At 53.0% G+C, this 25,770-nt stretch overlaps 2 protein-coding genes across 11 annotated transcripts in view; one reads left to right on the top strand and one right to left on the bottom strand.

The window, feature by feature from the left end:
* LOC112429437 (fructosamine-3-kinase-like) overlaps positions 1 to 25,770 on the top strand; it is a 598,793-nt gene that overhangs the window by 352,862 nt on the left and 220,161 nt on the right. For 4 of the 8 annotated variants that reach the window (XR_011613969.1, XR_011613968.1, XR_011613967.1 and 1 more), the window contains 5 exons: positions 4,854 to 5,903; positions 10,815 to 10,947; positions 18,387 to 18,558; positions 19,631 to 19,730; positions 20,383 to 20,527. The gene's annotated coding sequence lies outside the window, so the exon portion shown is untranslated. Of the gene's footprint in view, positions 1 to 4,853; positions 5,904 to 10,814; positions 11,557 to 18,386; positions 18,559 to 19,630; positions 19,731 to 20,382; positions 20,528 to 25,770 lie in introns of all 8 variants that reach the window. The other 4 variants (XR_011613966.1, XR_011613964.1, XR_011613965.1 and 1 more) reach the window with 2 other exon arrangements.
* LOC139358692 (ral-GDS-related protein-like) lies at positions 1,958 to 12,987 on the bottom strand. 3 transcript variants are annotated; one of them, XM_071080196.1, is made up of 13 exons: positions 12,847 to 12,987; positions 12,310 to 12,420; positions 10,085 to 10,257; positions 8,520 to 8,713; positions 8,063 to 8,379; positions 7,089 to 7,304; positions 6,622 to 6,725; positions 6,052 to 6,121; positions 4,430 to 4,504; positions 3,875 to 3,949; positions 3,265 to 3,288; positions 2,791 to 2,912; positions 1,958 to 2,238 (listed from the first exon to the last, which is right to left on the bottom strand). In XM_071080196.1, exons 1-13 carry the CDS (start codon positions 12,985 to 12,987, stop codon positions 2,199 to 2,201), a joined length of 1,662 nt encoding a protein of 553 aa, XP_070936297.1. In that variant the 3' UTR covers positions 1,958 to 2,198. The 3 variants fall into 3 exon arrangements, with proteins under 3 accessions (XP_070936297.1, XP_070936298.1, XP_070936299.1); XM_071080197.1 differs by lacking the exon at positions 2,791 to 2,912; XM_071080198.1 differs by lacking the exons at positions 10,085 to 10,257; positions 12,310 to 12,420; positions 12,847 to 12,987 and adding an exon at positions 8,834 to 9,017 and having other exon boundaries at positions 8,520 to 8,732.

Here is a 25,770-nt window from a genome sequence, read left to right as displayed (position 1 = left end):
CTCTGGACACCTGCTGTGGAGTAGAGTAGCTAAATTTATTCCTGTCATCTGAGTGTAACATTGTGTCCCTTTCCCAGTCCCTGCCAGGATTCCCCAACCCACAGCCTCTCTTCACCACTGTGGAACTTTCTACTTCTAGGGGATAAAGTCGTTTAGAGAGGAAGTTGATCTCATTCTCACATGCATGAAATCATGCCGTGTGGCTTTCTCTGCCTGACTCATTTCGTTGAGGGTCATGTCCTCCAGAGTTCTGCACGTTGCTGCAGATGACATGGTTTCATGAATTTCTATGGCTGAAGAGGATTCCATTGTGTACTGCAGTTTTTTTATCCCTTCATCTGTGCACGAACAGGTAGGTGGATTGAATAGCTTCGCTATTGTGAATAGTGCTTCAGTCGCCATAGGAAGGCCGATACCTCCTCAACGTAACACATTCTATGTGGTTTCTGTGTATAACCAGTGGTGGGATTGCTAGGTGAGCAGATAGTTGTAAAATGTTTAAAACACCTTCAACTGTTTCACTTCATGTGTATAGTAATGTACATTGCCACCCATAGTGTATAAAAGTGTCTTTTTCTGGTGTTCTGCATTGGCCACTGCCTGTGAACGTATGGGTTTTCTGTTGTTTTTGGTAAGTTTCGTTCTAATTAGAGTGAGACACTTCTGAGCGTGGTTTGTACTTAGACATTTGTGTGAGGATTAGCGAAGTTGAGCAGCTTCTCTTTGACCTGTCAGTGAATTTCATGTTTTCTTTTCAGATGTGCCTGTTCAGGATCTTTGCCCAGTTTTAGCTTGGGTATTATGTTTTGTTCATTTTCCCAGTTAGAGTAGTGTTAGTTTCTCATGCATGTTAGATAACAACCCCTTTCACAGGTAAGATTCTGCTGAACTTTCTCTCAATCTGTAGGATGGTTTCTTTAATGGTTTATTGTTCTCTTCCCCATGCGTAAGCTCTGAAATGATGTATAGTCCCATGTGTTTGTATTCATGTTTGTTAGCAGTGATTTTTGTGTCCCATCCAAAAAGAACAAAAAATAAGAAAAAGTATTACCAAATCAATTGCATGGTCTAAGGGTTTCTTGCCATAGATAATTTTTGTTCTTGTTTTCTTTCTTTTTTGCAAACTGCGTGCAGAGATACAAGTTTTGCTGAGATACAGACTCCCACTTTTCTTATAGGAGCTTTGCGGCTCCAGGATTGGGTTTAGGTGTTTATTTTGTGTTGATTTGGGGGTATTACATGTTTCAGACCCTGAAATGTTGACTTCTTTGGCTTGTTTTTTCTCTGATATAACACACTGGGGGTTGTGTTGAAATTAAGCCGTGGGACATCCTTTTCGATTCTGGGCTCAAATGATTCTCTCCTTCCTTGATACTCAGTTAGAGGAGAGGTGTCAGAAAGTCTGGGAAGATCCATAGTGGAAAAAGTTTATCTGTATTTCATGGAGACTGATGGCCAGCTCCCTTCTGCCCAGGACTTCGGGAGAAGGCAAGCACTACCGATTGCTGAAATACCTCCCATCTCCAGCCCTTCAGTAAATATATAAGTGATTCATTAAATATTTAAACTTCAAGAAAGTAGAGTAACCCAGTGGAACTCGAATTTAACTAGAATTTAAATTTGAGAGTTGCTGGTCAGTAGAGCAAGTGTGGTAGATTGGGTAACATGCTCTGATTTTTAAGGGTTTTGCTTTGTTGTGTTTTTTGTTTTCCTTAAACAGAGTTAATAATAATTAATTAGAACAGAGAAGGAAAGCATTAAATGGTTGGCATGTGTCACATAAACGCTGTTGCATGACTTGTTCAGCCATAGCCTCAATTTGACATACTGGACTATGAATCCTGAAGATTGATATACGGTTACTGCACTGCGGTTACTTTTCTCATTCCAACAACTATAGAACATTTTGAATAGTGTTTTAAATTTTTATTTTAAAAAGTTAAGAAAAAAAGCCTTACTTATACACTAAAGAAAATAAACATAAAATGGTCTCCCGCCTGCCTGGGAAAAGTCCCATGGCCTGATCCTGGCCAGGAGGAGCAGCTGGTGTTACGCGAAGAGCAGGGTCCAGATGCAGCTGAGCTGCCAGCCACCTAGATGTGGTTCCCTGGTGTCACGGTCTAGGTGAAGGATGATGCAGAGCTGGTGTTCTGACCAGCATCCCGGTGGGGTCCCAGCCACTGCAGGATGTTACTGGCCTACTGTGATTCGGGCTCCAGCTGGCAGGACAGCTTGTAGCTACAGGACAGTGAGGCAGCTGTGAGGCCACCATGAGCCACACATCAGGTCCCCTCTCAGTGCCTACCCAGCTGGAATCCTGGGTCCCCAGCGGTCCCCATGCAACAGGGCTTGATGCTGGCCGTGGAGTCATGGCTATAGGCTCTCTGCAGCTTGCCACAGGGAGAGCCTTCTCTAGGCCATGTGGGGTGGCTGACATCTGTAATGTCAGTACTTTGGAAGACTGAGGTGGATGGATTGCTTGAGGCCATGAGTTTGAGACCAGCCTGGACAACATCGTGAAACCCCATCTGTACCAGAACAACAACAGCAGAACAACAGGACATGGTGTCTGTACATGCTGTACCACGTCCTGGGACATGGTGTACTGCAGTAATCCCAGCTGCTTGAGAGGCTGAGGAAGGGCTTGAGCCCCGAAGGCAGACGTTGCAGTGAGCAGAGATGGTGACACTGCAGTGCAGCCTGGGCGACAGAGCCAGACCATGTTGGAAAAAAAAAAAAAAAAAAATGGAGAGCCTTCTCCCACCCTCTGCTCATCCCCTAGGCCCTCACCTCTCCTTGTCACTGAGCTGCTTCATTCTTGGGAAATAGGTGACAAATTTCTCAAGAGGCCGAAGCCTGTAATTCATGGCAGCCACTTGGAGCAGCTGCATTTCTTGCAGAACTCGGACCTCCTAGAGACAGAGGAGAGGTTGCTGACAGGGCCTGGGTGGAAGATGCTGAGAGCACTTTTGGTAGGCAGGGAAAAGGGGCTGATCCCTGGGGCAGTTTTTTGAGGGGGCCCCATGCAGCCCCCAGCCTGTTTTCAGAGTTGGATGTAAAAAGCCCCTCCCGCAGGAACTGGTCTTTGATTCCATTCCATTTCCCACTTTCTCCACTGGGATAGGTCTCCTCCTCCTGTGTGTATCAAACCCTCTCAGTAACTTTCTAAGATGTAGAGGACGGAGCCAGGGAGTGTCCTGCCCAGGGTGGACTGTGAGGTCCACATCCCCACCCTCCTCCAATGTGAATGTCCCAGCTGCTCACCTTTCTCCTCTTGTTGCTGTTGCCCTGGAAGGCAGACAGAGTCCATCAGAAAGGTCCCTGGCCCACAACCAGCCCCACCCCACCCCTTCCCATGCTGCACAACTGCCAGGGCCACCAGAGTCAGGGGATGTGCACATGACAGGACTTGGATGTGCCCCAGGCTCCGGGCTCTAGAGCAGGGGCGTAGGAGCTGAGGCTCAGGGACTTTCTGCCCCAACCCTCTGTGATAACAGACAGGGAAACTGAGATCTCTCATAGAAAGAAAGCGCTCAGTGACCCTGGAACTGCCTGCCCTTGGAGAGGCTCAGTTTCACTGGCCTGTTACAGGACTACTCTAGGGAAAGGCTAAGTGCAGCTCAGCCCACACCTCAGCAGGTTTGCAGTCAGGCAGCTCTGCAGCTTCACCACTCGGGAATAGGGACTGGTGGCTGCTATGGAGCCTCTTATCAGTCAGAGGTAATGAGATGGGCCTGACACCCCCACCCACAAGAGCAGCTGTGAGGCTCTCAGGAGAGGAGGTTTGGCAAGGGTTGAGATCTAAGGGCTCCATCCAAGACCCTCTCCTCCCTCAGGATCCTGGTTTCCAACAGCCTGCCCCAGGCTAACTCACATCCAGATCGTCTGGGATGGCCGTATCCAATCTGTGTAACTCAGTCAGAAAATCTCCCAGGAAGGGGACCACTCCCTGTGCCAAGGAGGAGTGGGAGGGGGGAGTTGTAGTGATGATGAGTATTGGCCCTCAGGTACCTGCCCAAGGTCCTGTCTCATGAAGTCCCACCAGCCCCTGTCTCCCAGAACTCCCCTCTTCAGGTCTCCCTGTTGGAGCAGCCAAAGACCCTCCACTGCCTTTCCCAATTCTCTGCCTCCTCCATCCCACCTGACCCCCAAGTCTAGCAAGCACTCCTAGTTACCTCTATGGTGGGATTTTAACAATTCACAAGGGCGTGTGGTCCCAGTCTTTTCCTTCCCCGCATCTACTCTGAGTCCAGCTTTCCCAGACCCTTGCTCTGGTCTCTCAAATGGAGGTTTTCCAGGCCCAGTGTCCACAGGAGGACAGGACTGGAGAGTAAGTCCTTGCGGTCTTCACATGGAGGCCTCCAGCTGGCAGGGAGGGAGCCCTGTCCTCTGATCACCTGCGGCCTCTCCACACCAAAGGCTCACTCACCTTATTCTGCCTCCGCAGCTTCATCTGGGCTCTCTGGGGGTTCCTCTCCTGGGTGGTCACCTTAAAGCTCCCCGCCTGCCAGGTGCCAGTGACGGAGACAGTGAGGCTCTCCTCTCTTCCCCCAGTTACACCCCAGCCACCACACACTTGGATCCCCAGGGACTGGCATGAGTCACCTGGCATAGTGCTCATACCACTGGCCCAGCTCCACACTCCCTGTGTGTGTCACCCACTCATGCAGCCGGGCCTCCCTGAGACTGTTTCCTCTTCTGTAAAGAGCAATGAAAACCACAGCTACCTCACAGGGCCTCCTGAGTACTGTTTCCTGTTGCCATTGTTCTCCCCCTCATCCCTCTGAGGAAGAACCAGGCATGAGCACTAGCAAATCATTTTCTTTTCTTGAACCTCATTTCCATCCTGTGAGGGCTGCACTACAGGCTCAGCATCCCTTCATTTTCCAGATGAGGAAACAGAGACCCAGAGTGGACAGTGACTGCCCAGGAACCTGAAAGAGAAGGTGCCTCCTCCCCATCCTGGAAGCTCTGTCCCGCTGCCTTCTCCCAATATCCCAGCACCACCACCCATCAGGGTCATGTTCTCTGGAGTCTCTGAGTGTCTCGGTCTCCAGCCAGGCACAGTCGTGATGGGAAAGGGACAGGGTGTTTTAGGAGACCTCGTTAAGTGGCACCTGCCTATCTGAGCCCCACTGGAGTCTCTGCCACACAAATTGGGTTTGAGCCATGCCAAAGGTTTTGCCTCGCCAATGATCCCCCAGGGGAGTTCCGTGCACAGAACTCTCTTCCTCCACTCAGGAAGTGGCCTCCTGCGGTGCCATCTCTGACTGACATGGCGGGAATTTCCAGAATCCTGGGTGGGGTGACAAGTTTTCTTCCCGTTTGCATGGAATATTCTGAGATCTGGTCAGGGAGGATCCCCTAGGAATGCACGAATCCCCCAGATACTTGTCATGAGCATGTGTCACTGCTAACTGGTGAGAATCCTGTGACATGACCATTTTCGGGTTTCTGCAAAGGGCAGAGCAGGGAGTCCCAGGAAACACATACATCTTTCCCGAGTATGCCCATTGGTACCCAAAGCTGGGCGGTCCACTGGACTCCCTGGCACATGAGCTTCCTCTGTTGTTGTTTCCCCTCTCCCCCAGTGTGGGCAGAGGCCACTGCCTTTGGAGATGCGCTGCAGACAGAAACAGCAGCAGAGGCCTGGCTTCCTGAAGAATTGCTTTCCAGTTTGAGGAAGAAGCAAAGTCCCACCTACCATGACCACCCCCCAGCCTGGAGGAAGCTCCATGCCAGCAGCACTGACAAGCACGGGAACCAGAGCCCCGCTAATGCTGCAGCTCATCACCCCCGCTCAGCAGCCCAGCAGCCATTGCCACATCCCATTTCCAGGGCCTCCTGCCGCCGTGCCCCCACGTGCCTGTGGACCCACACACCTCTCCTTCTGTTTGCCCAAGGTAGGCATGGAGGGAATTTTTCAAGTCCCCTTTTAGTAGGTAAGTCAAAAGAAAATAACCACTCCACACTAGGTCCAATGCCCTTCCAAACTCAGTCTTTCCTCTGACCCTTAAACACTTCTCCTGCATCTCCCAGACTCCAGTGTACCTTGATCAGCAGGTCCCTCTTCACTGCAGTGTCTTTTTTGCAGAGTTGTTTTAGATGTTTTGTGCTTTTGCTATGGGCAGAGGAAAGAAAGAAAAGCAAATTTGGGGATTAGCGGAGAGGTTTGTGAGTTCCAATCCAATCCCTTTTGTTTGAAAACCCAGAGAATCCCAACTTCGTGGGTGAGAGTTTCCAGTAGGGTCCTCTGATGACAAGGGCTCCAGAGGACCAGGGTGGGACCCGTCATGCTCCTCCCCTGGCCCATCTCCACTTCACATGAGCCCCTGCATGTTCACAGTTAGCTTCCAGCTGGACACAGTTCCACTGCTGGGTGCAAACACCTGAAAGCCTCCAGTTGGCTCCAGTCTGTTCCTGATGGTTAAAAATCCTTAGTCCTGAGTTGGAAATCCTTGCTTAGTAGTCCAAGGCAGCTTAGTGACCACACCCACCAGGCCATCCCTGCCTCCAGTGTCCCTGGTCTCTAAGAACCTTTCAGAGTGGTTGAGGGCACATGGGGAGACCTAGGGGTCCCTAGGTCAACCCTGGTGCTCCCGTGGAGGGAACCCTCCTCACCTGGACACTGCTGCCCATGTCTCGTGTAGCCGATGTATTGGGTTGCTGCACAGAGCAGAGACGATGGCGTGCACCGCGGAGAAGTTGTTGAGGCTTAGGCACTCCTGGAGAGGGAAGAGTGAGCTGTGAGGTCCACAGTGGAGCCTGGCCCACTTCAGCCTCAGCCCGCTGTGCTGAGATCTCCCTTCCTGGACGAAGCAGAGGCCCAGGGAGCCTCAGGAGGGCACACCTGGGGCCGAGTGAATGTCACTCATCTAGGAGGATTTTAGTTCAACCCAAGGAAGATCCCAGGTCAGAAGTGAGCAGCCACCACTGGGACATGGGAGTTGAGGTCTGTGACAAGAAGGGGCTAGGTGATGTCCGGGGCTGAAGCCAGACATACAGATGCCACTCCTGAAAGCCGATGGAGGAGAAGAGGCAGTTCCCCGTTTTTACAGAGGAAATTCTCAGGCCCAACCATGGCTTACCCTGGCCACCTTGATCCAGTGCTCCACCACCCTGGCCCTGTCCCGGGCCCTCATGCCATGGTTCCCGAGGCAGGAGGTGGTGACGCAGTTGGTGAGCCTGTTGAAGTGTGCGATGGTCGCATGAACTGTGGGTGCCACGTGCTCATTCCCCTCCTTATCTCGTTGGCCCCAGATGGAGCCCAAGCATTCGTAGAGCTCCACCTTCTTGAACAGCTCCTTTGGGGGAGGAGGAGAGTGTCATGGACAGAGCACACCCCAGCTCAGAGTCACCCACAGTCCCAGGCAGGGACTGAGCTCACAGTCATCCATGGTCTCTGGCAGGAACCAATCTGGAGTTCAGAAAGCTTTAAAATGGGCTCTAGACATGTGGGAGTCCCTCGGTTTGATTTTCTACCCACTGAGGGCCCTAAGTGCATCATGGCCCAGAATCCAACAAGAGTGGGAAGGGAGAGTGACATTTTCTCCGAAGCCATCCGCACTCCCAAGAACTAGAAGGTGACTCAGGCCTGTCCATCCTGAGGCCTCGTCTTCCTCCCATCCCAGTCAGCCCTGTACTCCTTCTCTCCATACCGGTGCACTTTCCTTGTGGCAGCTGCAACTATGGGCTCTGTTTGGGTGTCTCCCATAGAATCTAGAATGCATCAGGCACCTAATGAGGGTCGTGAGGCTCCTGAGCAGCTGGATGAGTGACCCATGGCCCTGCCTGCCCCTCGGTGAGCACCTGCCCTGTCCTGCTTTCTGTCCATCCCCTGTCATTCGGTCTCCACACTCTGTGGAGCTAGCACAGGCGACGTGCCATCTCTGCTGTCCACATGCAGTCAGGGAAGGCTTGTGCGTGAGGAAACTCATCCAGATCCCATGTTCGGTAAGAAGTGGGGATGACATTCGTCCCAGGGCATTGGCCACTCCTCGGGTAGAGGCTGGTCTGAGACACCTAGTGCCAGAGGCACTGCCTGCAAAACCCAGGTGCTCACCGCATCCGTGAGGGTCAGCTGCTCTGCCAGCAGCCTGGGAGGGAAGGTCGTGATGTCAGGCATCTCCTCAAGGGATTGGTTCTTCACAGTCCCAGAAGAGGGAGTGGGGGACTCTGAGGCGGACTGTGGCTCCAGCAGTGTCGCTGGAGGGGACCCTTCCCCTGGTGCTGGTCCTGGTGCTGAATATAGATATCCTGGTGCACCCAGGACTGCCCCTGACTCTGGCTCCAGAGCAGGCCCCAGGTCCGCCAGCAGTGGTGGTGCTGGCTCCAGGGCCGGCATTGTTAATACGTGTTGCCCAGGAAGTGGAGCAGGATCTGGAAAAGGAGAAAAGGTCATGACACCAGTCACTTTTCACTGGGCTTTCCAAGCACAGAAATGACCGGATGAAATGTAAGGGAATTGTAGCCCCACAACACCACCCCCGGAAAGTCTTCCAGACTGCAAGCCACCTCACCATCTGGCTTGGCCTCGTTGGGCTCCGGAAGCACCAACTGGCCTAGGACAAGTTCCTGATGGTCCTCCACGCCCAGTCCAGGCCAGGCGAAGTTCCTGAAGGCCAGCTTTATCCGGAAAGATGACCGTTGCGGGGGCTGATAGCAAACTGAAGTGTTTTCAAGGGGCCAGGTGAACAAAATGGAGGTGATGGTGCTGGTAATGGAGTGGACAGCTGAGTCAGAGGCCTGGCCTTCTCCCACACAACCCTCCAGGGCACACTTGTGTGGTTCTGGGTCCCTGGACTGTTGCTGCCTGTGTAGAGGACAGCCCCACCCTTCCCCAAGCCATCAGTGCTGTCCCGGAGGGGGCAGACCTGGCCACACAGCAGGGCTGTACAGACCCTTGTGCGCCGCAGTGTCCCACTGACATTCTCCTCCCAAAGGCCCTGGAGCACAGCCCTGTGCACCTGGGCACTCAGAACTGCAGCTCCAGGCTGATTTGTGAGCAGGTTTCTCATCAAGCTCCAGCTCTGGGTCCCCTGGTCCAGGGGTTAGGAGGGTAAGGGCAGATGTTGGCTGGAGGAGGACCGGTAGAGTTGGGAAGCCACGGCACGGGGCATGGGTGTCTCAGTGACCAGCTGAGACCCTAGCCTCCCCTCTCCTTTGCAGGGCACCTAAGTCTCCATATACAGAACTCACTATTTGCCTCTTGCGAGGGACCCAGATGTCAACCTTCTTGTGGGAATTAAAAGAAGTATGAGCCCCAGGACTCCTTTAGGGTCTCCCCAGGCAGAGGCCACATCTTTTACGCCATGTTTTCTGGATGAAAAGGCTCTTTAGAACCCTAAATCCACCCAGTTTATATTTGTTGCTGGACTCCATCATTCTAGTCAGAATCTGGGAGGATGCCACCATATGTAGAAGAGGCCATGAGGGTTTCATCTCTAACATTGTGTAGATAGGACCTGTTTATTCTGTTTCCTGTGAGCGCCTGACTCTCAGTAAGTCGAGGCCCAGGGATTGTCATCTGCTTTATGAAATTTTGCTAAGTCACAAGAAGAACGATGCACAAATAAGGTGTTTTGTATATACGTGTTGAATGAGTGAACCCCAACCATTGGAGAACCCCAGTGAGCCTCTCCAGATATCTGAGTGGACCTGTGGTTCCTCTTTCAGCACCAAGGGACCCCTCTTCTGTCTGTGTGAAGTTGAAAGACCAGCCAGAAGGAATCTCAGACATCTTTTACCAATGCCATCACGGACTTGCTTTCTATGTGCTTTTCCAAACAGCGAGGGATATGGGCCATTGAGGCAGAATGCTGAGAGCTACTTCAGTGAGTGGGAAGGGAAAAGTAATAAACACGAATCACAGCACCCCCAGCAGATATCCAGAGTTTTAGACTCTAGGGACCCCTTTGTTTGCCGTGTCTTAGATCATTCAGTCCCTACAAGAACCCTGTGAGGTTCATCTTCTCACTGCTCCCTGTTCCAGAGGAGGCAACCGAGTCTCGGAGAGCTGCATCTTCAAGACACAGCCAGTAGGGCACAGAGGCACTTCCGTGCCTTGGAGGGGATGGACACTCACCTTCTAACGAGTAGTTCCAAAAAGTGTGGCACGGTGATAAAGTCCCAGGAGGGGCCCAGGCAGGTGGCATAGGAGGAGATGGGTTTAGTTAGCAAGGCTGGAACCAGGGAGTCCAACAGCTTCTCCCCTGTGCCGGGCTGGAAAGTTGACATCCTGGAGATCTCATTTTCATACTAGGTGGACAAGGAGGGACACGGGAGTCAGTGGTAACACCATGAACCACCAGAGGATCGGGATCTGGAACTCACACTAAGAAGCATCAACCCTTCAGGGACTTGTGCATGTTGTGCCCATGTTGAAATGGGCTGTAGGCTTTCAAATTAAATTGCATGTGAGGATGGAGAATTGATAAAATGATTCACTCCTTCAAGGCATCGTCACAATGTTTGTCAGCTTTGGGGCAACGGCACCTTGTGTATCAGCAGCCTGCATGAAGAGCATCATCCCTGCAATCCTCACAAATCATCCTCATGATAGAGAAGAGACACGGGCTTTTGGATGTCACATGGATGCTGAGCAACACCCGGGTCAGAAGTGAGCACCTTCCACAGGGAGGACTGGATGAAATTCCCTGTAGGCCACCTGAGGCTCCACTTCTGATATGGAGGGGAAGGGCCTGGGGAGGTCTCGTCCCCTCCTCATTTTAGCAACAGCACACAGGACAAGATGCTCTAGAAGAACCCTTTGTCTTAAAGGGATATGATTGTTTTTGTTCCTTTAACATGAACAGGAGTCTGGAGAAACAGCTACGGCCATCCCAGCCCTGGGCAAGGGGAAAATGCCAGAAGACTCCAGGGTGGGAGGAAGTGTATCCCAAGGCCCAGGATCTGCCAGGCGACTCGTGGAAGAGAAAACGCGGGCAGGTATGAAACCCGTGAAAGTTTACACAATTGTACGTTTGAAAGTGGAAATGAAACAAGGTGATTTTCTCTGCCACACAGACAGCAGATTGGCAAAAAGTTAAAAGCATGTTAGTATTCAGGGGAGGCCATGTTCAGAGAAGCAGCTACCTTCAGAGGCTGAGGCTGCTGGTGACCGTGTGAGCAGCTGGAGCCCTTTTGGAAAGTCAACTGGCTAGAGCTGTTGAAACTTGCTATCTGCATATCCTTTCACCCAGATATCTCTTTCCTGGGTGTCTGTGTTCCACAGGGGATTTGTATATTTTGTGGGTTGAATTGTGTCCCCTGCCCCAATGTAACTGTTTCTTTTCTCAACCTCAGAGACTCAGAATGTGATTGTCTGGACACAGAGTTCTCTAAGAGGTAATTCAGGTGAAGTGAGTTCATTAGTGTGGCCCCTAAGTTAATATGCCTGGGGTTCTTACAAGGAGAGGTGATCAGCGCACAGAGAAGTTGAAGAGAAGACCCTGTGCTGACCGAGGAAGAAATCAGCCACCTCCAAGGCAAGGAGAGAGGCCCAGACAAACCACCCCAGGCTGACAGCTTGACGTTGGACTTCCAGTCTCCAGAATTGTGAGGAACCAAATTTCTGTGATTAAGCTCTGCAGTCAGCGTGCCATGTTATGGCAGCCCTGGGAAACTGCTCCAACCTATTAGGACACACATAGGATTATGCTCCCTGTAGAAAGACTTCCTAGAAAGGGAATTTTATCACTACAGGCTCCACCAGCACTGAGAGGCTGACCCGCTGTGGAACATGGCCTCCCTTAAGGAATATTACACTGAGATGTGAGGGTACAGTTCCTGCCTGATGGGCCTGCAGGGATGAGTTCTGTGAGATGACACTTTAAAGACAAATGCATAGAGTAGCTTCACCTTCTTTTGTTGTAATCAATGTCCACCCCCACCTTGTTTGTGTAGAAGTATTGGATTTTAAGTCCTGGAGGAGGTCTGGCAGGGCAGTGGAGATGCCTGTTGCCGGAGATACATTTATGGTGGGGAGTTAAAATGGTAACGGTATGAGTATGTTGCTGTAATTTTACCATTATACTCAATTCTTGTGGCAACATGCTGAGATACTCCTGGGTTAGCATAAAGTGAAAAGAGAAGGATTTTCTCTGATCTTTCAAAGGGACTTTGCCTGTAACCAAGTTGTCACTGGGGACTAATGGCAGCCAGATTCCTTTGAAAGAGAACACTGGACCACTCAAGTGGGAAATCCCTAGGACAGAGCTTAGGGAGTCCCCATATTCATGTCTGAGTCCTGGGCCCACCCTGGTTTTCTGGAGTCCCTGTCTGTGGAGACCCTTCTGTACCCAGTCTCACCCCAGACCAGCATTGGCCGTAGTTGGTGGCGGTGGGCCCCTGCCCTTCTTTGAAGAAGTTGGAGAAATGGAATCCATCCAACAGCTCCTGCTTGATCTGGTGTGTGGAGCTCTGCAAAGAGAGGGCCCGAGAGCCGGGCCAAGAGGTGTCAGTGGCCTGCCTGGCTGACCCCACAGTGGCACACCCCCATTAGAACTCCTTCCTGGTGTCCCCATCCCCAACAGGATTTGGCACATAGGAGCATCTGCATAGACCTCCAGCCAGAGAAGGTTGAGGTCTCCGGCAGATGAATTGGGATTCACATCTGAGCGGCAAACTGTGTCCTCGACACTGAACTTCCCATCCTGCCAGGCATGATCTGGGCTGTAAACCTGACATACCTACCAGGCTCCAAACACCTGACAACCTACCTGCTCCTGTCCAGGGAGGGCCCCTCATCTCCTGTTTCCCCCAAACATATGGGGAGGGACTCGGTGCTGCCCTGATGGGCACCGCTGAGGCCTAGCCTGGACGGGCCTGCCCTGGGCCCTGTGTTACCTGAGGGTGCCTTCTGGCAAAGGGCCAGAGGCGTCGAGGGTGAGGGTTGAACCAATGTCTATATTCTCGAGAAAGACTCTCATTTTGGCCTCTTCTGCGACGAGGAGGTCGGCAGCACGTCGGGACACAGCAGGAGAACATGTTGTTCTCCGGAGTGTCGCCCACCAAATGAACTGGAAATGGGGCTGTGTGTATAATATGGGTGCCTAGTTACCAGAATTCTAAGTTCTACTGGGGGTCTGTTAGCAAGGAAGTGAGGTCACGTCTTGTAGGTTCCATCCTGTAAGCTCCTCCTTTCCATAAGACATACTGAAAGGGCCTTTTGGGGTTCTGGCCACTAGCCCTCCCCCGTCAACTCCTTACCTTTCACCATTATGCAAAAGTGTGCCCCTTCAGCACCTTGGAAAGACCTGGATATAACCGGGGTCCCAGGTTTAAGGAGCCAGTGCTGGGTCAAACAGTCTTTATCTTAGCAGTTGTGAGACCCTAGAGAACTCCTTTGGTGTTTTGGGCTCTCCCCACTTTGCACAATGGGAGTTATGCTAGCATCATAACCCTTCCTAGGGAACTCATGAGGTGTGTTTGAGATAAATCTTAAAAAACTGATGTTGTGGTGGTCCCTGTAGATATTGCACATACTTTGAGATGGAAGAACTACAAGAAGGGGTGAGAGGTAGCATGGAATACAACTCCAGTGGGCCTGGGTTCCACAGTATGATCTCAGGAAAAGGCACTTCTTCTCTGGGCCTCGTCTTTCATGCTGCAGTACTATACAAGGTTGAGATTAAATGAAATTCAGACATCCTCCTCTTCCGACATTGCACCTTCCAGTGCCTTCCCAGTTTATTTAGACCCAGACCCTGTGCCTCATCTCAGCCTTGGGTGGGTAGCATCCATAAAGACGGCACTGAGGGCTTAGTGACTCCCTTGTGAATGATGGAATAGGACACAGATGGTGGAATAGTCCTTCTGGGCCAGTTCAGTGTATTATAGCAAAGAGCCATAGCCTGGGGAGCTCATCAAAAACAGAATTGTATTTCTCCCTGTTCTGGAGGTTGGAATTGGATATCAGGGTACCAGCTTGGTAGGGCCTTAGTGAGGACATTTCTGCCCCACTCACTGAGCTTTTACAGGTGCTGTCTTTTGCTTGGAGGACGGCTCAACTTTAGGAGCATGGGTGGACCTCCCTTCAAAGCCGCGCTCTCACTTGTTGGTTGGTGACCGTGAGGAAGTCATAGAACATCCCTGTGCCTGTTTTCTCCTCTGAGAAATGGCGTTAGTGAGAATTGCTTCCGTCTTTAATCACAGAGGATAAAGCATGGAAAGAAGTTAACTTAGTGCTATTGGGCAGAGAGAGAGAGCCCGGTAAACCAGAGAGATCAGCTTGCCCACAGCAGTGGCGAGAAGTGCGGAGAGTGGGTGAGGCTGGGTCAGGAAGCAGGCCAGCCTGCCAGAGCCCAGGAACAGGTGAAGGGCAGGAGTGAGCTCCTCACCCTGAATTCTCAGGGGACACAGGTATGCAGGGGTTATGGGGAGCACAATCATCAGGGCTGCTCTTGTTCCCCTGGTTCACTCCATATCTGACGTAGTCCCAGGGCCCCTACTCCCTGTGTTTCCTCTCTGCCCTGCTTTCTTCCTGGCTTTTGGGCCCTGGTCAGGTGGAGTCTTGAGGTAACTATAGGCCTGTTAATAACTCCTCTGAGGTTCAACGCTCCTTTTATTGAGACCTCTGAGCTTATTCAGAGACCTCCTGTCGCTGGGACCAGAGAGAGGGCCGGAGGGAGCTGACAGTACAGTGACAGTTTTCCCTGCGGTTGCCGCTACAGGGCCCACTGGCAGGTATCTGCCAAACTCGAGCGTTGTTTTGGGTCTCTGGGGTTCTGAGGTGTGATTTCCCCTCTGAAGATCGGCTGAGCCCCCAGTGGGTGCCTTAGTCTCAGAAATGGGTCCCCCCTCAGAAATGGGGGGAAACAGCATGTCTCCTCCCCTATTGTGGAGTTTCTGGATGTGACCCAGAGTGTGCTAGGCCTCCATCCATTCAGTGAAGATTGCTGGGCACTCTGGATACTGTGGAGGAGGCAGCAGTAGCAGCCAGCCTGCAGAGTGGGATGCAGTGCTGGAGGGCTTGAGGAGGAGCTGTGCTCTACCCTCAGTTTCCTAGGACATGTCACACTTCACCCTGCCCATTCTGGCTCCCGAAACCCAAAGAGAGGGTCTGTAGAAATTGCTAGGTACGAAAAGGCTACCAATAAGTCATAGGAAGTGTATTTATATAACGCAGTGGTTTTCAACCATTACTATACGTTTGCCTCAGCAAAGGCAAAATTTAAAAATGTTAATACTCTGAGTCACCCCACAGAGATTTGGATTTATTTGATGGGTCTGGAGACAGGTATCTTTGGTTTTGTTTTGTTTTTTCTTTTTTGAAACGGGACCTTGTGGTGTTTCTCAGACTATAGCGCAGCGGCCCGATCGTGGGCATTGCAGCCTTGATCTGCCAGGCTCGAGGAATCCTCCCTTCTCTGCCTCTCACGTAGCTGGTACTATGGGCATGCACCACCATGCCATGCTACTTTTTGTGTATTTTGTAGAGGTTTGGTCTCACTGTTCCACCCAGGCTGTTCTTAAAAGTCCTACCCTCAAGCTGTCCTCCTGCCTCAGCCTCACACAATGCTGAATTTACAGTTGCGAGCCACAGTGTCTGGCCCTGTTTCTTTTAAGAACTCCCTTAGTGTTTCTAACGGGCATTCAAACAAAAAAGATTTTGTTTGCAGAAGGCTCATGAAACACTACTGAGGCTGCATCTTCTTCACAGACAACAGATTGTTCCCTGAAGTGTCTGCTTACCAGTGCACAGGGTATTTATATCCTGGGCTTTGGGGAGCTGTTGGGTTTGGGGGCTGACTGGGGCATGAGTGTTGTCTCTGGGATCTGTCCCAACCTGGTCCTATGGGACACCCAGTCTAGGATCCTCCTTCCCAGACCACCATCCTGCCACTCACTGCTCCTATGGCAGGAGACCAAAGGTCATGACCTCATGATCAGAGACATCCAGGTGCAGGACCGAAGTAGAGTGAGTCATGTGAGGAGGGGTGGGGCACAGCTGCTTGCTGGAAGCATGTTGGGAAGTATTGGTCCACCAGCTATCACTTCCACCTTTTCCTGCTGAATCCCAGTGATCCTCACGTGGAGTCTGGGTCTCAGAAGGGTGTGGCATCTGGGTTTTTGGCTGGCTGAGCTGGTGCTTTTGCAGCCATTTTGGTGCTCTGGTATGTGAGACCTGAGTTGCTTCAGGAAACCTTTGCCCCTCAGACTGCCTCCTGCTTAAGAGCACAGCCTTTGTGTGGAGATCTGGCTGGCCTCTTTAGATTCCAGCCTGTCCTATCCTGTTATGTCTGGGTTTGAGGTTGTGTGGAGGGGTCTCTTCCCATAGAGAAGGCAAGGCCAGTCATGTGGGTCAGAGCGAAGCATGGCAATTCCAGCTGACTGTGCCCGGCCTTTGACTGGAGGAGTCTGAGAATGATCAGGCCTGGGGAGCTGCCCTTCCTGGGAAACAGCATGTCTCCTCCCCTATTGTGGAGTTTCTGGATGTGACCCAGAGTGTGCTAGGCCTCCATCCATTCAGTGAAGATTGCTGGGCACTCTGGATACTGTGGAGGAGGCAGCAGTAGCAGCCGGCCTGCAGAGTGGGATGCAGTGCTGGAGGGCTTGAGGAGGAGGTGGCACTGTGATTGGTGTCTGAAGAGTGCCTCGATGATAATGGAGTCAGTGCAATGTCCCAAAGACCAAGAAGGAGCAACAGGAAAGGATGGTTCATATCCAGCTGCTCCACTCAATAAAGAAACCAAATAAAACAAAGAGGAAAGGACTGGCACCATCAAGGTAGGGCAAAGGGGGCCTCTGGAGTGGTTTTTTTGTTTTTTTTTTTTTTTGTAGTAGGGGAGGGGTGTGTTCGGATTTGCATGCGAATTGCCAGGGCTGTAGTAGGGAAACCGCAGGGGGGCTGGGACCTATGATTGGGAGTCTCCAGGTGAGAGGGTGGCCCGTGGGGACTGGGGGTCAGGTGAGGCTGGGAGTGGGGTATAGAGGCAGGAGCAGTTGGACAGGACCAGTCAGGATGCAGGGCGCAGACTCATCAGCGAGAGCATTCCTGAGCCCAGCATCCAAGAAGTGAGGGAAGTTGGGAAGGTGCTGCTACAAGGTGGAGAGAGGTCCTCAAAATCCAGATGAGAACGATGAGAGCATGGCATGCATGGAAAGTGCTGGGCAGTTTTGGCATCCGTGAAGTCACAGGGGGCTGTGTGTGAACAGTTGTGCTTTGGCATCCAGGGAGGCCTTGAGACAAGAGCGGGTTGGCTTTCCTGGAGACTAGGCTGTGGGATAGCGTCGGGGCTGAGGCATGGACAATCTCCTTCCACCCTCAAGCTCTCCTTGGAGCTTTGAGACACTGCAGGCAATTACCAGGTGATGTGATAAATCCTACCTGTGGAGGGTGCCTTGGGCAGGGAGGACATGGCGGCCAGGAAGGGCGCCCTTTGAGCTGATGAGCTGCTCATCAGGAAAGGAGAGAAGCTCCTACAGGCCCGGTGTCAGAGCCTGGCGAGACCCTGTGAGGCCTTGAAAGTAGCAGGTGCCTCCTACAGTCTGCGCGTGGCCATTTCGGGGAATCCACCCAGCAACTGTTCTAGTCATCGTGCTCTTCAGGTAGGAGACTGAGGCCAGGAAGGGAAAGGCTGCTGCGATACCCACACTATCAGTGGCTGGGGTTGTTTGAACCCAGGGACTCTAGGGCCCATGCCTCTGCCATCCTGCCTCTGGGTTTGATAGTTGGACTTGGTCCACCAAGTGCCAGGCCAGCCCTGTGGCTGGGTGCTCCCAAGCATTCACAAGCTGACAGTTCTGAAGGGCCCACGCACTTGACCGTGCTCCAGCCTGTGTCGTCACATGAAAGGTGGGTGCTGGAATAATAAATGCTGCAAATGGCACTGGGGGTGTTGGCCATGCTCTGGGGGTACAGGACCTCTGCCCATGCCCACAGTTGGCCTGTGCTGACCTCCCTCCATCACAACTGAGTGGCACCAGCCCTTTCATTGAGCTGAAGTCTTCCTTCCATCCCTTCAGTGTGGTCTTTGTGGCTCAGAGAAGCTGTGGCCAGGTACAGGATCTGGGGTGGTCCCTGCTTCTCTGCTCTATGGCCTTAGACAGTGGGCAGGATCTGAGGCCAGGTCCACCTGCAGCAGGTATTACAAAGAGGCAAATTGGCGCTTAATGTTTGGAAGAACTTGCCAACCAACTACAGTCCCGCTGTCTTTCGAGGTAGTGAGCTTCCCATTGGGGAAGGTATGTTAAGCCAACTTTCTGGGATGTTGGAAGATCAGAGACCAAACACTTGAGATTCTGTGATCCTAATATTGACTCAAATGCTATGCTGCTTGTATTTGAAGTCAGTTTCACTTAGACAGTTTACCAAGTATCTCCTTGGTGCAGGACACCAGGGAACACAAAATGTCCTGAATAATTATTGGGTTTCTGGCTCCCAGGGGTCCCTGAGATGTTGTTCCAGCAGTTCTGGAGTATGGGCCAGGCACGGCTTGCATCTGGACTCATCGGCATTACTCGCTCATTGTCAGCCTCACGAATGCAGTTCGGGATGTCACGCCCCCATACGCCCCCCACTCCGCCCCGCCATGGCCCTCACAAGGACCCACTCAGGTAACAAGGCTTTCTGGTTGATTCCTGGTACTCAGTGTGGTCAGTTTTCTGAGCCTGACAGTGGGGTGTGACTGCAATGAGACGCCAGTTGCAGGAAATGGTTTGCACAGCCTTCCTGGTGTCGTGGGTCACTGTCTTCCTGAGTGACTTTGGGCAGGTCCTTCCCCATCTCAGGCTGCAGGTTCCTATGCCTGGAGCTCCCTTCTTGCCCCACCACTGCCTTGTTTTCCCAGATACAGAGCTGGGGCAGATCCCAGCCCATTGAAACAGACAAGGCTTTGGAGGCCACAGTGGTCTCATTTCTATCAGGCTGAGGCCCCCGAGGCACCATGGGCTGCTGGTGCCAGTACACAGGGATGATAAGGAGATGAAAGTCACTAGGATGGTGGGGCAGCACCCCCTGGGCTGTGTTGGCGGCTGCCCCTGGCTGGAGGCCAGCTTGGCCCTGGAACGCTCCTCAAGGAACAAGGACACAAGAGAGCCAGCTCAGCCAGCCTCCACCTAGCATGCCAATCAGCACTCCCTTCCCATGACGCCTACCCTCTGCACAGCTCCTGGAACTGGCCAAGGCGCTAATGGACACCCACCAAGGTCTTAATGAGTGAGCCAGGGTTAATGGTTACTGGGCCCGGTGACGCATTCACCAGCGTCCCAGGGCTCTCAAAGTTCATACTGGCCTGGCCTTGAACATCTTAGCTCAGCCACCTGCTTTTCCAGCCTTGACACCTTGGGGCTCAGGCGGGGCCTAGGGTGGTCAAGAGGTCCCCGGTAGCCCTCACTCCTGGAAAAGGCTCCATTTCCTGGCCTTCAGGCTCAAGTCGTTCCTTCCACCTGGCAGGTGCTCTCCAAATCCAGTCCCAGCTGGGGCTGGATTCCCAAGGCCCCTATTCTGGTGTCTGCCCCTTCCCTAGGGCCCTTCCCCCTGGGGTGACCATACTGTCTCATGCCCAGCTCTCTTGCCCAGGGCTCCTTGAGAGAAAATCTGGAGGGGCCAGGATATGATGGAGAATGAATGATGGAATGAAAGAAGGAATTTAAGCATGTGCCTTGCTAAGAGTGACAATTCTGGCAGGCTGCTGATCATGTGTGGGCCTCGATCTGAGAGCTGAGAGGCTTGGAGCTTCCAGTCCTGTGGTGACACCCACCCCATCTCATTGAAGGGGGCAGAGCAGGTGAGGGCATGATGGATGGATGGGCCTCATCCCCCTGCTTCTACTGTCTGGGATCCTCCGTCAGCCTGTCTGCTCAGAACCCTGAAATTGGGGGTTTAGGAAGGACCCTTCTGGATCATGTGACTCCCTTCAGTCCAGGTGACGAGCGTCCTTGGAATAACAGCTCCTAGAGCCCTGCCTGTAGCCCTGCAAGTTGGGGAGAGGGCCTGTTAGGAGAGGTATCCCTTGCCCTGGGGTCGTAGAGGTGATCTAGGCTCCTCAGACCTTGTGGGGTCTCAGATGTTTACATCTCCAACCCCTCCTGGCGTGGGCATCTCTGGCTGCACCCCAGCTCTGTGGCCCCATCTCCCAGCGAACCTTCGGTCTAATCTGCCTCCCGCTGAAACCTGGCCTCACTCAGCCCCACCAAGGCCTTCAGAGCTCAGGTCTCTCATTCAGGGTTTGAGGCCCCACTGGACTCAGACCTGCAGCCGTCCCAGATCACACAGCCCCAGGGATGGGACCAGGAGCCAGCCCTTGTCCCACCTACAGCAGTTCTTGTGTGTTTAAAGCCTCCCCTGTACCGCCAGGCTACTGAGGGAGGCGGGGAGGAGAGGAACTGGGTCACAGCGGGGAATCTTAGCTTGGTTTTGATGTGCTGCTGGACGACCAGATCCAGAGTCCAGTGAGCCAGTGAGTGAGGACACCTGGCTGTGCCCAAGCGCTGTGTGACCCAGAGGAGCCACTCACCCTCTCTGAGCTGCTGGACATCATCGGTGGGGAAGCTCAAGCCGGGAGACTCCTGGGAGTGTCTGGAGGTCTGAGTTCCATTCTCAGCTGTGCCGTATGGTTGCTGCGCTCTAGAGCAGCTCCTGTTCCTCTCTGAGCCTCAGTTTATGCACCTGTGAAGTGGGAGTGAGTTGCACTTCGGGGTGAAGGGGGCAAAACTCATGTGGGCTCATCCTTTAGAGGGATCCCACAGGTGAGCAGAGCCCTGGGTTCTTTATCCGACTCCGTCTGGGCTGGGCGGGGAAGGGGGCCTCTGTTTGTTGGCTGATAAGTGGGTTTGAGAGAGGTATGCTGGTGGGCAGAGGGCTGGGGGGAGTGACCTGACTTATTCGAAGAAGCCCTTGAGAGAGCCATGGTTTCTTGGAATTAAGAGGGAAGAGTGAGCCTGGTGCAGTGGTCATGTGTGTAATCCCAGCACTTCGGGAGGCCAAGGCGGGGCGAATCAGGAGGTCAAGTGGTCGAGACCATCCTGGTCAACATGGTGAAACCTCTTTTCTACTAAAAATATAAAAATCAGCTGAGTGTGGTGGTGCGCGCCTGTAGTCCCAGCTAGTCGGGGAGGCTGAGGCAGGAGAATCGCCTGAACCCGGGAGGTAGAGGTTGCAGTGAGCCAGATCGCACAAGTACACTCCAGCCTGGGCAACAGAGTGAGACTCTGTCTAAAGAGAAAAAAAAAGGGAAGAGTGCAGCATGAAGAAACAGGCCTGGGAAGATCTGGCAGTCTTGAGTGTGGATGCGGGGGGTGGGGGGTCAGCTGTGGAGTAGAGCCAGAGCTGCGATGGGGTTGGGAGACCCTGTGTCCTGCTTGTCCGGCTCCTGGGCTCTGTGTGTGGCTGTGGATTGGGGTGGGACAGGGCCGGTTGTGCGAGGGGTCATTGCCCAACTCCAGGGGACCCTGCCACCTCTCAGCTCTCTGTAGGGATACATATAGTTTTTTCAACAGGTTTCCAGCAGGTAGGGGTTATTAAATCTTACTGAAGGGGTGTTTTTTCTCATTCTCAACTCTGCGCTGCAAGGGTAGACAGTGTGGGAGACAGATTCCAACTCCAGGTCTGGGTGGTAAGCATCCGGTCCAGGGGTGTAGACAGGCCTGGGGAAGCCCCAGAGATCTGTGCGTTCTCATACCCAGGGGTAGTGACTCCATGCTGGGGGCTGGGCTCACCCTCAGGTCTGAGACCTCCTGGGGCCAGCTGACCTCAGTAAATGCCTTTTGTCTAAGCTTCAGTTTCCTGCCTGTGAATGGGGTTGGGGCTATGCTCTGGTTTTAGTCTTGTGGCTCTGGGGTTGTGGTGACAAAGCCATCAAGCTGGGTTGAAGGATTAACCAGGAAACTTCAGACTGGCTGCCGTGTCTACGTCTTCCTCCCTCTGCTGCATCATGGGAAGCTGCTCTGCTCAGCCTAGATTAGGCTCAGTTGTGTGTGTGCGCGCATGTGCTTGCACGTGTGTTGGAAGTGTGTGGTACTGACACCAGAGTCAGTGTCTCTGGGTGAGTGAGGCTTGCACATTTCTGGGGAAGGGAACTCAGTACCTTATGTGCCCAGGGCAAGAGCTGTGGGGTCTGGAGAAGACTTCTAGGCCAGCTCCCCTGCAGTCTTTCCTTGGATGACATGGCTTCCCCAGATCCACTTCCCCCTAGGTGCCCTCTCTGCATTCAGCCAGTAGAGGGCTGACTGGGACAGAATGTGACACACTCAGCATGCGAGGAAAAGCCTCCTTCATTCTGTAGGCCCTACCTCTGTTGACATGACCTTTGATAAAGTGCCTCCCCTCCTCTCTCCCCTCTCTGGAACCCGCAGCTGCTGCCAGGCTTCTTCTATGCCCCGTCTCAGGCAGCTCTCTGTCTCCCTACTTTCCCCAGCCCAGGGTTTTCCTTTTGGGGTCAGTTACAGGGGTCTGGACCATCCTTTGCCCACTCAGACATTCTTCCTGCCCACCTGCTGCTGAGAATCCTGCATGTCTCATATGCTCTCAGGCAGAGAGGAAACTGCTGAGCAGGCCAGGGCAAGGGATAGAGCCCTGTGACTCTCCACTTTAGACCCCTCCCAGCTGACTGCCGTGGAGTGCAGCCACTTAGCAGAGCCAAATCCCCTGAGGTTCCTGTCTGCTGTCTAGCCTTCAGGGACAGGTCATGGGGCCTTGGTTCCTGCCCCATCATCTTCCCAGTCACCCTGATGTTCAGGGGGAGGAACAGCCAGGGAAAGGGCTTGGTCATAGCACCTCCACCCTAGGGCTATTGAGGATCTCACAGTTGTGTGTCTGGTGGGTTCTGTCAAGAGCCCATTTGAGAACAGTGGGTGACAGGACAGGCCTATGTGACCCAGGCAGGCAGCAATATTGGGTCAGCCTTCGTGTCCCCTTCTGTCAGCTGGGGCAGCCTGGAAGGATGATTGTGGAGTAGGTGTTATGGGAGTAGACTTCAGGTGGAGGCTGCAGAGGCTCTCCAGCACTGTAGGCACAGCAGGCCCAGGAGCAGGGGAGGGAGCCATGACTCATGGAGCCTCTGGCCCATATCCTTGGCAGATGAGGGCCACAGGGGAATGGGCAGCAGTGTCCAGGTCCCGTGGGCTGGGCCCACTGCTGTTCCTCTCTCAGAGTTCTTGGTGGGCTGGTCAGAAACATGCAGTAACTTGGGGCAGTTACCAAGTGGCCAAGCCTGCACTGCTGGGCTGTGTGAGTTTGGGCCAGCTCAGGCCCTCTCTGGGCCCTGCCTTTCTGGGCTGTTCAGGGGGTTCCTTGGGCCTGGGGTGCTAATGTTTCTGGATGGGCAGCAGAACCAGTCTGTACTCAGGGCCCGAGGCCATGTTCCCAGAACACACCTTTGGCATTCACAGCAGGGTGTGGTGAGGCCTCTTAGGGTGCGTTCCGGTCTGGTGCCAGGGACACCACTGCTCCACCATCTCCAGAGGCATCTCCCGGACACTGGCTGTGAGTTCAGATGTTCTGAACAGGAACAGGGAGAGGCAGAAGGGGACCCAGCCTGGGGCTCACTGGAGGAGCTCGTGGGCAGACAGTGCCCTTTGGAGGAAACTGAGGCTGGGAGTTGGGAACCCCATTCCCCGGCTCACAACACCTCCCACTCGGGGCCCTCCCAGGGCTCCGTGAACTTTAGTCACCTGGTGACAGGCTGAGTTACCGTGCAGAGTCACCGTGCGCTTCCTTGCTCCTGTGATGTCAGCCTCCCCATCCTCCTGGCCAGGCTGGACCTCTGTGAGAGGCCTGCCTGTCCTGCACCCTATGTAGACACCTTCCACTGTCCCCCAGGATTGCTGAGCACCCCCTGGCTGGTCTCTTGTCCCCTCTGGGACTAGGTAAGCTTATGGGTTCTCTGGCAGCTCCTGTTCCTTCCCTTCCTCTGCTCCTCCTCGGAGGTGCCCGCCCCCAGGGCTGGACAGCATGCACACATTCTGGGAGGCGGGAAGGAGACACTGGGCCTGTGTTTTTAGACTGTTCCCTGTTGGAGAGGGGCCAGGGAGTGTCTGAGGCTGGTCCTGACCCTGCTCCTTGCCCTGTGGATGCAGCAGAGCCATGAAGAAGTTAGTGGTGCTGGGTCTGCTGGTCGTGGTCCTGGTGCTGGTCATTGTTGGCCTCTGTGTCTGGCTGCCCTCGGCCTCCAAGGAACCTGACAACCATGTGTACGCCAGGGCTGCCGTGGCTGCAGATGCCAAGCACTGCTCGGAGATTGGGAGGTGAGCAGGGCAGGGCATGGGGGCATGGGCCCTGGAAACAGGGCAAGCGGACCTGGGCAATACCTTTGCCCCTCTGAGACTCAGTTTCCCCACATGTAAGCAGGTTGCCTGGGCACAGGGTGTCCCATGTGCATAGAGCTACCTGTTCTTTGCTTGGACTCTCTCAGTAGCCTCTGGGTAGGGGACGGTGACCCCGAGAGCAGAGTGTGGGTCTCCTAGAGCCCAATAGGGCCCTTTTTCCCAGTTCTAAAAGTCTCTGTGTCTTTGGATAAATTCCACTCTTTTGTTGTTTGTTTGTTATTTTTACATATTTGTCTTTTTATTTTTAGTTATTTATTTATTGTAAGATGGAGTCTCGCTCTTTCTCCCTGGCTGGAGTGCAGTGGCGTGATCTCAGCTCACTGCAACCTCCACCTCCCAGGTTCAAGCGATTCCCCGGCCTCAGCCTCCCGAGTAGCTGGGACTAAAGTGTATGCCACCACATCTGGTTAACTTTTTGTTTTTTTTGTATTTTAGTAGAGACGGAGTGTCCTCATGTTGGCCAGGATGTTCTCAATCTCCTGACCTGGAGATCCACCCACCTGGGCCTCCCAAAGTGCTGGGATTACAGGCGTGAGCCACCGTGCCCGTCCACTGTTTGTTTTGTTTGTTTGTTTTCTTTTTTTTTTTTTTTTTTTGAGACAGAGTCTTGCTTTGTCGCCCAGGCTAGAGTGCAGTGGCATGATCTCGGCCGCTGCAGCCTCCGCCTCCTGGGTTCAAGTGATTCTCCTGTCTCAGCCTCCGAAGTAGCTCAGACTACAGGCACGCACCACCATGCCCAGCTAATTTTTGTATTTTTAGTAGAGACAGTTTCACCGTGTTTACCAGGATGGTCTCGCCTCGATCTCCTGACCTTGTGATTTGCCCGCCTCAGCCTCCCAAAGTGCTATGATTACAGGCATGAGCCACTGTGCCTGGCCTATACTTCTTCAGTGTTTTGTCTGTAATAAGGCATATAGCAGAGGGTATCCTGGGACTTTTTTGTTTTTGTTTCTGTTTATTTTGAGACAGTTCCGCTCCATTGCCCAGGCTAGAGTGCAGTGGCATGATCTTGGCTTCCTGCAACCTTTGTCTCCCAGGCTCAAGTGATTTTTGTGCCTCGGCCACCCAAGTAGCTAGAATTAGAAGTGTGTGCCGCCATGCCCAGCTAATTTTTATATTTTGTAGTAGAGACTGGGTTTTACTACGTTGGCCTAGCTGGTCTTGAACTTCTGGCCTCAGGTGATCCGCCCACCTCAGCCTCCCAAGGTGCTGGGATTACACACATGAACCACCTTGCCCAGCTTCATCTGGGACATTTTAATACATGTATATTTTGGGTGATAATCAAATCAGGGTGTTTAACATAACTGTTCTCTCATACAGGTATTATTTCTTTGTGGTGAGACCTTTCAAAATTGTTCCCTTCTACCTTTTTTTGAAAAATACAAAACTGTTCTAACCAGAGTCTCGCAGCTGTGGAATGGAACTCTAGAATGTGTTCCTCCCAACTAACTGTAACTTTGTTTCCATCCGCAATCCCTCCTATTTCTCCTCCTTCCCCAG

The sequence above is a fragment of the Macaca nemestrina genome, chromosome 15, assembly GCF_043159975.1.
Source record: "Macaca nemestrina isolate mMacNem1 chromosome 15, mMacNem.hap1, whole genome shotgun sequence".
Lineage (NCBI taxonomy): Eukaryota > Metazoa > Chordata > Mammalia > Primates > Cercopithecidae > Macaca > Macaca nemestrina.
Note: the sequence above shows the minus strand (reverse complement) of the source record. Positions and strands in the feature narration are given on the sequence as shown.

What these genes read in the sequence shown, in the direction of transcription:
- LOC139358692 (XM_071080196.1), bottom strand. Translation starts at nt 12,987, where the DNA reads ATGTTCTCCTGCTGTGTCCCGACGTGCTGCCGACCTCCTCGTCGCAGA. An exon ending in TTGGAACTACTCGTTAGAAG is followed by an intron (nt 8,714 to 10,084) that starts GTGAGTGTCCAT and finishes CTCCATTACCAG; the next exon opens with CACCATCACCTCCATTTTGT. An exon ending in ACTGGATCAAGGTGGCCAGG is followed by an intron (nt 6,726 to 7,088) that starts GTAAGCCATGGT and finishes TTCCCTCTCCAG; the next exon opens with GAGTGCCTAAGCCTCAACAA.